The sequence below is a fragment of the Oryzias melastigma genome, linkage group LG16 (assembly GCF_002922805.2).
Source record: "Oryzias melastigma strain HK-1 linkage group LG16, ASM292280v2, whole genome shotgun sequence".
Lineage (NCBI taxonomy): Eukaryota > Metazoa > Chordata > Actinopteri > Beloniformes > Adrianichthyidae > Oryzias > Oryzias melastigma.
Genome location: NC_050527.1, coordinates 12,444,194 through 12,457,873, shown reverse-complemented (window position 1 = coordinate 12,457,873; position 13,680 = coordinate 12,444,194). Strand labels below are relative to the sequence as shown.

General features: G+C 40.6%; 2 protein-coding genes across 2 annotated transcripts in view; both read left to right on the top strand.

The window, feature by feature from the left end:
• Positions 1-1,741: 1,741 nt before the first annotated feature.
• On the top strand, positions 1,742-5,291 carry klhl38b (kelch-like family member 38b). The gene is made up of 5 exons (XM_024268150.2): positions 1,742-1,898; positions 2,829-4,049; positions 4,120-4,261; positions 4,341-4,446; positions 4,605-5,291. Exons 2-5 carry the CDS (start codon positions 2,830-2,832, stop codon positions 4,895-4,897), a joined length of 1,761 nt encoding a protein of 586 aa, XP_024123918.1. The 5' UTR covers positions 1,742-1,898; position 2,829; the 3' UTR covers positions 4,898-5,291.
• Positions 5,292-9,928: 4,637 nt separating this feature from the next.
• The window catches only part of fbxo32 (F-box protein 32), a 5,927-nt gene continuing 2,175 nt past the window's right edge, over positions 9,929-13,680 (top strand). Inside the window, exons 1-5 of the mRNA XM_024268061.2 lie at positions 9,929-10,356; positions 10,943-11,064; positions 11,216-11,265; positions 11,374-11,466; positions 12,943-13,036. Coding sequence (XP_024123829.1) covers positions 10,247-10,356; positions 10,943-11,064; positions 11,216-11,265; positions 11,374-11,466; positions 12,943-13,036 — 469 coding nt within the window. The 5' untranslated portion in view covers positions 9,929-10,246. The remainder of the gene's footprint in view (positions 10,357-10,942; positions 11,065-11,215; positions 11,266-11,373; positions 11,467-12,942; positions 13,037-13,680) is intronic.

Sequence of the window (13,680 nt, the reverse complement as noted above, 5' to 3'; positions counted from 1 at the left end):
AACAGGGTAAAAGCAGAAGTGACAGGAAATGTTCTGCTGGAAAGAGCAAAATGTAAATTATAACCTATAAGTGGAAATTACTTATTTTTCATTAGGTGACAATAGCACATTTAATTAGAACGTTTGTAGTTAAAAGGTAAACTTGATTTAGTCAAATCATTTTCATTATTAATACAAAAAAAAAAATCATTGTTGAGGACTTGCTTATGGCCATATTGCGACTTGTTTGTGTGACCACAACACTAAAAATAAAAAATGAGAATTTTCCAGATCAGAAAGATTTCACCAATGATAAGGATGTTTTGTGCAGCAGACTGAGGGGCTCAGACTCCAACAGCCTGAATGAACTGATCTGCAAGGTGAGGTACGTGGTGGGAGTGAAGTTGGACCACTTAGAGACAGTGATGGAGAGAAGGATGCTTCAAAAGCTGCTGGATAACTCCACCCATCCCCTCCATTTGCTCTTACACCAATACAGGAGCACACGAACAGATGGACTAAGACTTCGACAAGAATTGAACGCCACAGAAGATCTTTCTTTACTACAACTCTTCTATATAAATCTGCAAACTTCATAAAACAGAATTATATATTTAATTTCACACACTGCTATTTTGCACTATACTGTTTTTTGTGCAATCTGGTGATTGGAGTTTTGCTAAAAATGAAATTTCAGAAAAATGAAAGTATTCTGATCAATGTAGCCACTAGATGGAGCTGTCTGGTTATTACTTCTGTGTCAAAAACTATACCTACATGGATGTACTTGCTTCACAACAGCTGTGCATCTGATCAGCCAGCTTCACGTGCTTCCTCATAAACTGAAGCAGCAAAGTGGCGACCTAGAGTTTAAACTGATGATTGCGCAACACTTATTCAGCTCCACTCAAAGCAGTCATGGTGGCTGAATCATCCGTTTTTATTTGTGGAGCTCAGTAAACAAGCCCGAGCACAAGGAGAAACATGCCTCGTTGGTAACTGCGATACATGTTTTGGTTTTATTGTTTCTTTGTGCCCACATTTGAGAAAACACGCTTTCATTCTGCTCCAGCTTTAAGGCCCAGGCAGGCAATAACATTGCCACCTTGTGGGATGTTCTCCACAAAAGCTGCAGCGAATGAGAATGTTTGAGTCTATGGAAGCATGAAACAAATGATATGGAAATGAGCTGCACCGCCGATGTGCAAGCACCAATTGTAGACACAGTGAAATTAGGATGAATCGTCTGTAAAACAAAATTGATATGTTCTTATTTTTCTAAACTCATCTTTCTCACACCATTTGAATGCACTTCTTGGCTAGTAGCTACAACCAGAAATACTTTACTTGTTATTGTTCCCTTCACTTGAACGCTGACCTCCTCAAATCTCTGTGTTTATGTCACTTCTGCAGTAACATGATCCTGCTTTTCCGTCTTCCAGCAACAAGCCAGCACCTGACAAATTTAGTGTCAAGTATCTCTGCTGTTTTTACTCCAAAAGCATGACCCAGACAGAGAAAAAGATAAATAAAACTAAACATGAAAGCAAAGACTGTCTATGTGAGAAGAAATGAAAGGAAGATGAAAAGTAAAAAGCCAAAAAACAACAACAGTGAAGAGAGATATTAGCCTCTGGAATCAGACAGATACTGGGAAACCTTTCTGATATGTCACATGTGAGTCTGCAGCGGTCCTGCCAAGAGAGGCTCTATTTTTAGGGGAGGAATGTACACAGGCCTCGTGGAAAGAGACCATGACAACAAACAGCATGCAACCCCTTCCCTACAAAGAGGGAGGCACATAGAGTTGCACAGCATCACCAACAGGAAAACGCCAAGAAATTGTGTTTTGTTCCGAGAATTTGCCCAGAAGAAAGCATAATCCAAGGAATACACACTCAAGAAAGGAAAGGATAAAGGTAAGAACTGGTTTGTGGTGAAGCTTCTCAATATGCAACAAGCATCTGCTTAAGCTATCAAACATTCAGTAAAATGCTAAAACATAATTTGGCCACAATGCTTTTAAAATGAAATGATTCTTTTTGCTGACTTCAAACTCAAAATGTTGCATGAACTGGATTCAGAAAAGATTTGACTAACTTTTAAAGGCTGCTGTAACCATGATGCAACAAAATGAATGCATGATGATTGCAAAGGAGTAAAAATAAATGTGCAGCTGTTTTAGCAAAAAAATATATATATATTGTGTTGTCACATGTATTTTGTTCAAAGAAGTATAACATGTACAATGAGGGCAATCTGACAGTTGATCTTAAGGAATTAACAGTTGAAAATCAAACGTATTCATTTTGTATAAAATCTAGAAATTTTATTGAAAGGAAGTAGCTAAGTGGCTGGGTGGCTCAGTTGTCTGCATGCAGGACGGTCCCACGGGAGACCATGGTTCGTTTTCCTGGAGGTGGGATAGGCTTACTTCAGTGAGACTCCTTAGTAAAGACCCTTGACACTACTGTCTAACTATGTAGCCACGGGAAGTTCCGAGTCTGGGTGTCCCTGTGCCGGTCCCTAGCCCAGATTGTGTCAGGAAGGGCCTAAAAATGTGCAAATCTGTGAAAGCTGATTCGTCCCTGACAGGATGTGCTAAAAAGGTGAACAACAACATTGAAATCCAAGTAGCTGCTAGTTTTAACCCTTATATTGTGCTTGGGTCAAAGCTGACCCGTTTTCAATTGTAAAAATTGAAACACAGCACAAGGGTTAAGTATTTCCCAAAATATCTTCATTTGGAAGAAAAAAATAGTTTCAAGTTCTCTAGAGAGACTTTTAAAGGACATGAAAATCCAACACTATTTCTATGATTGACGCCTAAATGGTTGTTTTTCTTTCAGCATGGAGGCACCTCCGACTGAGGTCCACCACTACAGAGACAAGGAGCAGTCTTCCAGTCTGCTTCTGCAGCTCAACAGACTGAGACAGGACAACATCCTGACTGACGTGTTGCTGTGTTCTGGTACCACTCAAATCCCCTGCCACCGGGCGGTCCTGGTGTCCAGCAGTCCGTACTTCAGAGCCATGTTCTGCCACGACTTTGTGGAGAAACAGCAGACCAAGATTGACCTAAAGGGCATCTCACCAACTATTCTGAGCAGCATCATCGACTATGTTTACACCGGACTCGTTAGTCTCAGTATGGACGTTGTGCTCCCTCTGATGCAGGTGGCGTCCATGTTGCAGTACGTCCGTCTTTTTGAGATCTGCTCAAGTTTCCTTCAGGAGAACCTGAGTCCAGACAACTGTTTAAGCATGATAAGACTTTCTGAGATCATGAATTGTAGCAGTTTGAGAGAAAAAGCTAAAGAAATGGCCATGAAGAGCTTCTCTGAAGTGTCAGCGTGTGAAGACCTGTGTGAGCTCTCCCTATCAGAGCTGATGGGGTACCTGGATGATGACAACCTTTGTGCAGAGGAAGAGCAGGTCTTTGAAGCGCTTGTTGCTTGGATCCACCATGACCCCATGTCCAGGCGTGGGACCATCAGTGACCTTTTCAAAAAGGTTCGCCTTCGACACATCCACCCAACCTACCTCTTCCAGTTCATCGCAAATGACCCTCTGATCCAGTCCTCCACCCTCTGCACTGAGCTCATAGAATCTGTGAGACGCCTCATGTTCTGCGTCGACTTAAAATGCATCCAAAACTTCACGGTTGACTTATCGCCTCTCTGGCACGCCCCCCGGCGATACGCCTATCAGGAAACATTGGTGGTGATCGGAGGGAGGAAGAACAGCGAGCAGACCTCGAGGGAGGCTTTAGCCTTCGATGAGAGCACCCAGAGGTGGAAATGGCTCGCCAAAGTGCCCGTTCGTCTTTACAAACCGTCTTACGTCGCGCTACACAGCGTCCTGTACGTAATCGGAGGCCTGACCACAAACACAAAGCACAGCCACGTCAGTAAAACCGTCTACACGCTGTCTCTCAAGAGCAACCAGTGGCGAACTGCAGAGTCTATGCTGGAGCCGCGCTTTGCCCACCAAAGCATCTCATACCTGCACTTCATCTTTGTCTTGGGGGGTCTCGGACCAGACAGACGACTAACAAGCAGTGTTCAAAGGTAGGATTTGTCCGTCAGCAACTCTTTTGGTAAGAACTATTAGAATATAACAGCATAGATTCTTTTAAAGGTACAACAGCATGTTCAATCAGTGGGAGTGGATGGCGCCCATGCCGGAAGCCGTCCTACACCCTGCAGTTGCTGCTACAAACCAGAGGATCTATATGTTTGGAGGAGAGGATGCTTTGAAGAACCCTGTCAGACTGATACAGGTAGTGCTGCCTTCAGTTGTTATGTTAGACTTAAATTTGCTCCTTTTTCTGAACCTGTAACTCCTGACCACCACTGCAGGTGTATCACATCGGCCGGAACATGTGGTCGAAGATGGAAAACAGAACAGTGAAGAATGTGTCCGCTCCTGCTGTTGTTGTGGATGAATTAATCTACATTGTTGGAGGTGAGTGGTGGACGTCATTTATAAAAACATGACTATCCAAGGTGATAAATCATTAATAATATAATTATTATTATAAAGATTATAAAACAAGTTTTGGTTAAAGACAGCATCATTGCAAAAGCTTAACCCCTCTAACCTTAACGTCTCAACTCTTGCAGGATACACCAGGAGAATGCTCGCCTACGACGCCAGGACTAACCGCTTTACCATGTGTGCCAACCTGAAGGAGAGGAAGATGCACCACTCGGCCGTCGTTCTCAACAGCAAACTCTACGTCACCGGCGGGCGCTACCTCACAGGACAAGACGATGTGGAAGACTCGAACTCCTTTGAGGTCTACGACTCAAAGACAGACTCTTGGACGTCAGCTGGGAGCTTGCCACACAAACTGTTTGACCACGGCTCTGTGACTTTGACGTGTGTCTCAGAGACTCGAGCTAAGCAGAACTGACAGAGGACAATTTTGTAACAAGAGGCTTGTTACTTATTTTTAGGGAATTAGCCAATGTTTATGTAAAACAAAGTGTATTTCAAGTATTTTCTATGTTTTTATCCATTTTTTTGCACATTGGGTTTACACCTGCTTGACTTTGGAAACTTTTTTTTAATTTTATGACAGTTTTGAATCAAAAAGTGTCAAGTAGTCAGTGTCCTGGTTGAATGGTGTAAACTGTTTGGTCTCAGCAGATAACAGAGTTTCTCCAGTGGAAACTTACTGAATTGAATGTGATAAGACTGCAGAACAATCTGTAGCTCATCTGAAATGGTCTACTGATGCTTTTGTATTTTTTACATGCTTCTTTTTGTACATAATAAACAGAAGTTTCTATCCAACTTCGACCTTGTTTCTCTAATTATAGTATGTCACAGCAGTGCTTAGTCAGTTGAGGGGACATTTGAGCAGCACACGTGTTGCTTATGTCTCACTTTATGACCGTTTGATCCCCCTCCTAGTGTGTCCATACAGGACATAAACGTGTCCAGACATGTTTCAGCTCTGGGAGAACTCATCATTGATGGAAAACATCAACTAGACTTTTATCACACATACATTAAATCCAACACTCATTTGGAGAAACATGAATGAGTTCATAAGGAACAGTCGATCAGATGTTTTTTTTTTCTGTCAGCCAATGGCGTCCAGGGGTGGAGAGGGTTAGAAAGGTGCTGGGAGGGGCTGGAAAAACTATAGGTGATCTGAAGTTATTTCGAGTAACAAACAAGGGAGCAAGCGTTACACCACGTGAGGCGTCGGGCTCTGTGTGCCAGAGCGAGAGCTGGTAGATCTGAAGGAAGACTAGAAACCAAAGTGCCCTGTTTCACAACAGAGAACCTGAGAGAGTGATGAAACTCGTGCAGGAGGAGCAGCAACAGGTGGAGGAGGTGCTCGAGAGGGTGCATGAACACGTTTGTTTGTTTGTGCGTCTGTGGATTAAGAAAGTTCGAGCAGGACTGACCAGCTGTCATCTCTCTTCACTACATCAGCAGAGGCGATGGAGAAATCTGTGGGAGGAGGACACAACCTAGACTGATAACAAGTCCGTATGTCCCAGACAGAAATAAATAGATGGCCATGGACACAAACACATACATGCTGACACAAAAAAAAAAGAATTTTGACAACACCAATATAATGCTGATCTTAATTAAACACGCTAAAATTGTAAGTTTTCTGAATCTGTAGGATAAACTGAGACACTTTTTTGTCTATTATGTGACATTATTGTCTTTCAAATGTTCTTAGGCCACTTTTTATAACTATTCCAAATGATCCCAAGGATTTCTTAATTAGGATTATTTTAGCCAAACTAAAACAAACATGAGTTGTTTTCTATGACATAGTTTCTGCAGAGCGGAGGTAGTTCATTAGAAATTCATCTCTGAGTTGTGGGCAGGACTGTTGCTGTGGAGTAAGCCTTCTCCTATATCTCATCATCCTTCTGCTTACATGCTCTCCCACTAGTTTACAGCACTTCACACCCTCAACCTAACATTACCAGTGCAACAAAAATGGCGAGGAATACTGGAGCTATTCAGACGCACAGTTTTGAATTGGATGCCAGCTCAGATGAGGAAAACAAAGACGTCTATATGTGGATGCATCAGAATGAAGCAGAGCAGCGAGTTTTAGCTCACTGATTGTCTGTCTCGCAACAATTTTAAGCTAACACTTTTTATTTAACTCCCCAATTAATATAAAATGCCACAACATGTAAAAAACAAAAAAATACATTTTTTATTGGAATGGGTCTTAAAGCAAAAACTTGACCTGAACTTGGAATGTTTAATTAGTTTAATCAGGATATAGCCAAATTTGGGATAAAACGTATAAAATATACCAATGTTATTTAGTAAAATATGCCAAATAAACAGGAGGAGGATGAGGCACATACGTTTTCAGCATGTTTTCTACTCATTCTTTCAGCAAATGAAAAGTTCTAAATAAGACCAAGAAGAACATTTAATGATTATGAAGTGTTGACTTTTGCTTTATATCAATGCAGGACAAACTAACAATTCTGCAACACAGTTGTATGTATTCATTCAGAGTAAAAGGGTGCATGTAAAAGCAACGTCTCATTTTAACATGATACTAAAAGGACGTAGAACTTCTCTTGGTACAAAAGATATTTTATATTTCTAGAAAATATGCAGGATGCATTTTTCTGTAGAAAGCATTGCAGGCCTGAGATTTTCACACAAATATTGATCTCCCTGCTGCAAAACTATCTGAAAGGAATTTTTGGCATACCTTAAAATCAAATCACTGGGTTAGTATGAAAAAATAAATCAGATAACTGAAGGGAAAAGGAACAATTATTTCTATATTTTTGCTTTAAACGTCTATATATATGAATCTAGCGGATGACAAAAATCTAATTCTGCCACAGACATGAAAGGTCATCTGTAAGAGAATATTTTTGATTAAATTCTAATTCTATTTTACTCTTATATGTAACCTTTAAATGAAGCTCTGTAACTTTTGAATGAACCCAGTGTGCTTATTAACACATGCCTCTGAATGCATTCTCAGATAATTAAAACAGTCCGCAGCTTGTTAGAATTTCAACTTAGGCAGTGTTTGATGTAAGACAGATTTGAATTGTCCTCTGTGAAAGAAATTGTTTTAACCCAAGCTGTAGCCTACAGATGACCTTTTCAACTTTTAGGAACAAATGCAAGTGCCTTGCATCTGCCCTGCTTCTTTTCCCAAGCTAAGATGAAAGGGTTTACAATGCACTGTCTCCAGCAGGAGGGCAGGATGCTGATTGAATGTAAACATTCCCAAAGGGTTCCTTAAATGACATCCTCCTTAACCAAGGGGTGTAAAGGCATAAATAACATATTGACCCCGAGACAAAGGAAGAAAGCTGAGGCCTCTGAGATAATGATCACCCAAGAGGATCAGGCCATGTGACATGTCCTGACCATTGCTTTGAAGGTGGCTTGACCAGCCCTATAAAACGCTTGGGTCCCGTCAGTTCGTTGGAACACTCTGACGGAGTCTTCCCTACGCGCCACCGTGCACAGCGTGTATTTTTCTGAGTTCTGTTATTAAATACTTGTGTTAATCTTGAATTGTGTCTGCTCTTCCTTCGGATTCAACATTTTTCCACCACAATCAATTAAAGGGTTTTCTTGGAGTAGCAGCATGAACTACATTACCTTAACAACGATTCGTGTGACTCTGATCAGAGCCAACTATCTGATTCACTGATACTCATCATTCACTGATTAAACAGATCTAAAAATATCAGTTTGTTCGGTCATTGCACAGTTGTCAACTGACCAGGCACTTGCTGGGACTTTCCATGTCATGCTGTGGTTCACCCTGCTCTTTAAATAGTCTTTTAATAGTCTCTCAGGACTCACAACACCATCAACAATACCTCAGCAGTTCACACGGTAATAGCCTTTTATTCTTAAAGTTCCACTTTCTACCACATGCCTCAACTCTGTCACCAATAGGTGAAGCAACTTATTCAGCGACACAAGTGTACGATCAGTCAGATCTCACACATCCCTGTCATACACAGGTTTTTTTTGTTAGATGTCACATTCTGAGCAGCTCATCAACAGATGACACTTTTAAAAAACTCAAAACACAACCTTGCTGTAGTTAAAGGGGCTAGTTTTTGAAAAAAGAGTCCACTCATTGTGCATGTCATGCTACAGCTGCCATGCTTTGTCTCACAGACACAACAACAGCTTCTGTAATGACATCCTACTAAAAGTAATAAGCACTAAAGAGGACTTTCAGGAAGTAATGCTTGCATTGTGCTTGTTCTTTATGTGACACATTAATAGGACTTCCTGTGTGATCTTTTTTTATAAACTGTTGATGACAACTTTGACAAATACATACACAAATGATCTTACTCTGACAGGGTTTGCTGCAAAACTAGTAACATAATATAAAATAATAATAAAAAAAAGCTTCTTCCAATGTGAAAATATTTTGTCCAACCAAAGGGTCTAGCTGCATGACAGAATTTTCCATTGCACAGGCCAAAATCAAATTAACTCAATAAAAGTCCTTTCAAGCAGTTTTGGTGGATCAATTACAAATTTAAATACAGTGGTAAACCTCCAGAGATTAAAAGCACTGTTTTACAGTCCAAAGTGCATTTTCAAGAAGTTAAAATCTATAAGTCAGTCTGTTAGTGAATAACGGGGGAATTCACTGCCATTTTCAAGGTTCAGAGGTCATGACAGAAGTGCTTGAAGACCCACTCCAATGATAGATTGTATTTTTGGTGTTTATAACATTTTCTTGGAGTATTTTTCTCATGATGTTGGAAATTTATAAAATAATTCAAGGTTATAACTGTGTTTCTGAGTATTTCTTTACTCAAATTGTGGTGAATCAGGAGCAGATTATAAAATTTGTAACTGAAATAGGAGGGCCTTAACCTTCTTGGTCTGTTCCATTCTGATGCAGACAAATAAGTTCGTATGTCTTAGTTTTCCTCAGTCAAAACTGTACACCTGGATAACTTCAATACTGCTCGCCACCTTTGTTGGACTGCTAATGTTAGCTTGTGAGGGGCTGTAAGCTAGAAGGAGAGTGTAAATAAGGGATGATGGGACATCAGTGGAGGGTTACTAACAATCACAACTCAGAGGTGAATTTCTAATAAACTATTACAGTCCGCAGAAAAAATGGCACGGGTTTTAAAATGTTGTCTTAACTGCGTAATGATAATTAGAAGATCACTGGGAGTGCTTTTAAAATTGATGAAAACTTTATTTTCTGATGTAATGATGGTCAGACAGCTGCGCAAATGCTAATCAGCCTAATCATTTAAAACACCTGTGACACATGCATCCATGCACAACAACAGGGCGGGAATGTTTGAGACTCATTTTGAGCTCAAGCATACTTGAGTAATCCCACTACAGGACTCTTATATAACAGCTTTCAAAGCTCATCTTCCTTCAAGTCTTTCCTCACATTTAATCTTTTTTTTTTAATATATATATTTACTTCCTTGTTGTCTTCTGTCTCCAGTCCTCCGTGACATTAAAACCCTCTGATTCCCGATCCCGTTTCTCCCCTTCCTCCCAGAGGTTTTGCAATCCTGGAGATGATAAACAAAGCCACGTGTTGCAGCAAAGTTTCCAAAGTGGGCGGGGCCGGCGAGCTTCCGGGTTCTGACTCGGAGGATAAAAGCGGAGCTGCGCAGTGTCAACAGGATACAAACCGAGGGAAACTGCGCGGCTGCTGCACACTTTTGACGCTCACACAGTTTTTATTTTAATTTCAGAGTTTATTTTAATTTTTAAAAAAAGATTCGGCATGCCTTTTCTGGGACAGGACTGGAGGTCGCCGGGTCAAAATTGGGTCAAAACCGAAGATGGTTGGAAGAAGACAACTTTAGAGGAGAACAATAAAGTCTCGATGGAAAGGTTCGTGTTCAATTGGCTCCTCGTATTCTAATGCATTTAGCTGCAGGAGGAGATGTTTTGAAAAGCAGACAAAGATGGTGATGGATGAACTGGCCTGACACGCTTGTTTTGTTCCTGGTTGCCAGGCTCCCTTTTTCCAAACTCGGCTAATAATAACTTCAAAATAAGAGAGGGGCTTAAATCTTTTGAGTCTGACTCTTCCAAACTATGACTGTTATTTTTCTGCTGCAAAGCAAAAGCCCAGAAATGAGTCAAAAATTATAAAAAAAAAATATGACAATTTTTTTCAAATAAGCAAAAACAAATCTGGAAATCAGTTAAGAAAAATGGTCTCGCCATGAAATTTTATTCTAAGAAAACAAATTCGAGTCACTAAAACATGTTTTCTCAAACTAAGATTATTTTGCTATTGAAAAAACATCTTGATATGTTTATTTTCCTTTTTAAAATAATAAAAAAATATCAAAACATCATCCTTCTTACTTTTTAAAAATCAAGTTTTCAGTGTAAAAGCCTAAATGTGGACATCCTCCTTCTATTCAAAGCTTCACCTTTCAGCTAACCTGTTTGTTTTTCCTCATCCCAGCTTCTGTAAAGTGAAAGAGGAGGAGTGCTTTAACAAGGAGAACCTGCTGCTCTCTCTTGGTTATGAAATGTCTGCAAAGAAGAGGAAAAAAGACCTGATGAACAATAACACCAAAGCCCCCTGTGAGTCCTACAAGTATACCAAACACTCACAAACGTCACCATAAAATGCAAAAGTCGAGCTCTAGGAATAATTTTAGGGCTGTGTTGATTATTAATGATCAATCAAGTAGTCTAAAACTGCATCATGTTTATATTTTTCTTCTTCTCCCAGATTTCCACAGGGAAAAGTGGATTTATGTTCACAAGGGAAGCACCAAAGAGGTAAACCGTCTCAATTAGTTTCATATTTTCCTATCTCATTTGCCAAAACGAAAACTCTACTTATGCAGAGGATTGCAATCTAATGCCCTGATAATTAAATTCTTTAAGCGCCATGGATATTGTACGCTGGGAGAGGCCTTCAACCGCTTGGATTTCTGCAGCGCCATCAAGGACACCAGAAGATTTAATTACGTTGTCAGAGTGAGTTCTGGCCTCTTCTCCTGCTACTTTTTTTTTTTCTTATTGTCCATCTGTTTCTATCTGTGGTTAATGTGTATAGTCGGGGTGGATAGGAGCTGAAAGGGTGTGTGAGTCACTGAGAGACTTATCATGGTTGAACAGATAGGCCTCTTGGTGTTGATGATAATGACCCACAGAGTCTGTGTGTGGGTTTTTAAAGAGCCCAAAGCACTCCCTTTACTACACAATCTGTTCCAGAAGTCATTTGTCTGTGTCTCTCCTCAGGGTATTTAACTTTTTATTAAATGTAAATATTTGTTTTCCTATTTAAGACTTTCAGAAGCTAATGTACCTATAATTACATTTTAGGATTCAGCTTTCTCCAAAATGTGATGGATTTGCAATGGAAATGGGGAATGCTTAGTTATTTTTGTAACTCTGGAGGTGTGGCAGAGCTTTACCTGCTGACTTCACTCATTTTTAACCAACTTTTTGTGAAGGATTTCACTAACCAGTGTGGTGTAGCTAAGCCTAAGAGAACAATCCGCCTGTGTAACTCTAGCGTCCGGCCTGGACACGGTGTGCTAGGTCACTGCTCTTCACTGCCACACCATTTCCAGGTTCATTTAACTTGGTCTCAGTTACACGGATCGTGTTCTTGCAGACGGAACACGTGCTCGTCTCTGATCTCGGGGCTTATGAATGAAGGGTATTTCAAGGAAAAGGGATCAGTGAAACCACGTTTCTCTGGATAAAAGAGGGGAAAACTGAGCGTCTAAAAGAAGGATGAGATCAAGTTTGATGGACACCTGGAAAAATTGATCACTATGACGCTTTTATGAAAGCCTCCTCATATTTTTTAGGGGGGGATATTTCTTTTAACTGTTAACACAATCAACGTAATTCCAGCAGATTCTGAAGGAGAAAAGCGGCTCGTACGAGCCGCTTTTCTCCTTCAGAATCTGCTGGAATTACGTTGATCGTGTTTAACTAATTAAAAAAAAATGTGTTAAAGGGTTAATGCTTCTCTATTGGGACGTAGTTTCTCCACATCACAGCATCTGTGACTTGCCGTCCTGGAAGTCGTCATTTGTCCACTCCCCAGTGGCATCAACCAGACGAGTGCACAGACCCGCATGCACATTCCGTCAGGTGATTTGACTAACACATGACAGGATGATCAGGAGGACTGACGCGGACTGTCTGGGCCGCTGTCCAACACCTTTCCAGTAGCTTCTACTCCCCCCTTGAAATGAGTCCAGCCGGAGCCAGCAGTTTGACTTTTGGGCTTTGTTGAACGCAGCCTCATCTCAAAGTAACAACAACCACGTGGAGCATTCCCATATTTGTCCATGGCAGTGGTTATTGTCAGGAGTGCAAATGCCTTTGTAAGAATGCAGGCGAACGCACGCAGAGCATCCAGGCTGCGGAACAGAGCGTCTCTGCTCCAGACGGGGATGAAATTTATGTTCTTTTTTTTTCTCTTTTCTGCTGCAGCTCCTGGAGCTTATCGCCAAGTCCCAGCTCCCCTCGCTCAGTGGAGTGGCACAGAAAAACTACATGAATATTCTGGAGAGGGTTGTTCAGAAAGGTGAGCCCTGTCACTCTTTGTTTGTGCTGGTTAACACCAGGCGGGCGCCTCAAAGTTTCAGGCTTTCAAAACACGTGTGAGGCTGGTGTAATTGATGTTCTAAACTGAAATAATGGGGTTAGAGCAAGAAGTAGAACTGGGTTGTTTGCTTTAGCAGGTGAGTAAATGAGCCCAGACGTCTCTGAAGAGGGATGTGGATTTGTGTCGGAGAAGAAACAGACTCCTCTTTGCAAGCTACAGTGTAAACTGAATGTTCCCTCTGCTAAACAGAGTTTTGTGTTTGGATGGTTTTGAGAAAATCTGCCAAGTATTATAGAGTTTTTTTTTTTAATTTTTTAATGACTCTGCAAATGTTTGAAACAGTTAAAAATACTGCAAAAAACCCCCACCAAAACCGATATTTTATTCTGCTGCGTATTGCCTCGGTATGGAACCCCTAAAGGGACATCAAAGTCAAAAAAAAAAGAAGAAATTCAGTTTTTTTCCCCCCTAAAACTACATAAGGGCTCCATTAAATAAAATTGAATGTAAAAAAAATGTTTTTTTTGGTAGTAACTGATGTGCACCAGAATTTATTTATTTTTATCCCCCAAAAAGGTCCGGTTAGTAACTGGTGCACACCAAACTTTTTTTTTTTTTTTTTT

Bases quoted from the DNA above. Each gene is read 5' to 3' on its own strand.
- klhl38b (XM_024268150.2), top strand. From the start codon at position 2,830: ATGGAGGCACCTCCGACTGAGGTCCACCACTACAGAGACAAGGAGCAG. The intron at 4,262-4,340 runs GTAGTGCTGCCT...CCACCACTGCAG, and splicing joins ACCCTGTCAGACTGATACAG to GTGTATCACATCGGCCGGAA. The intron at 4,447-4,604 runs GTGAGTGGTGGA...CAACTCTTGCAG, and splicing joins ATTAATCTACATTGTTGGAG to GATACACCAGGAGAATGCTC.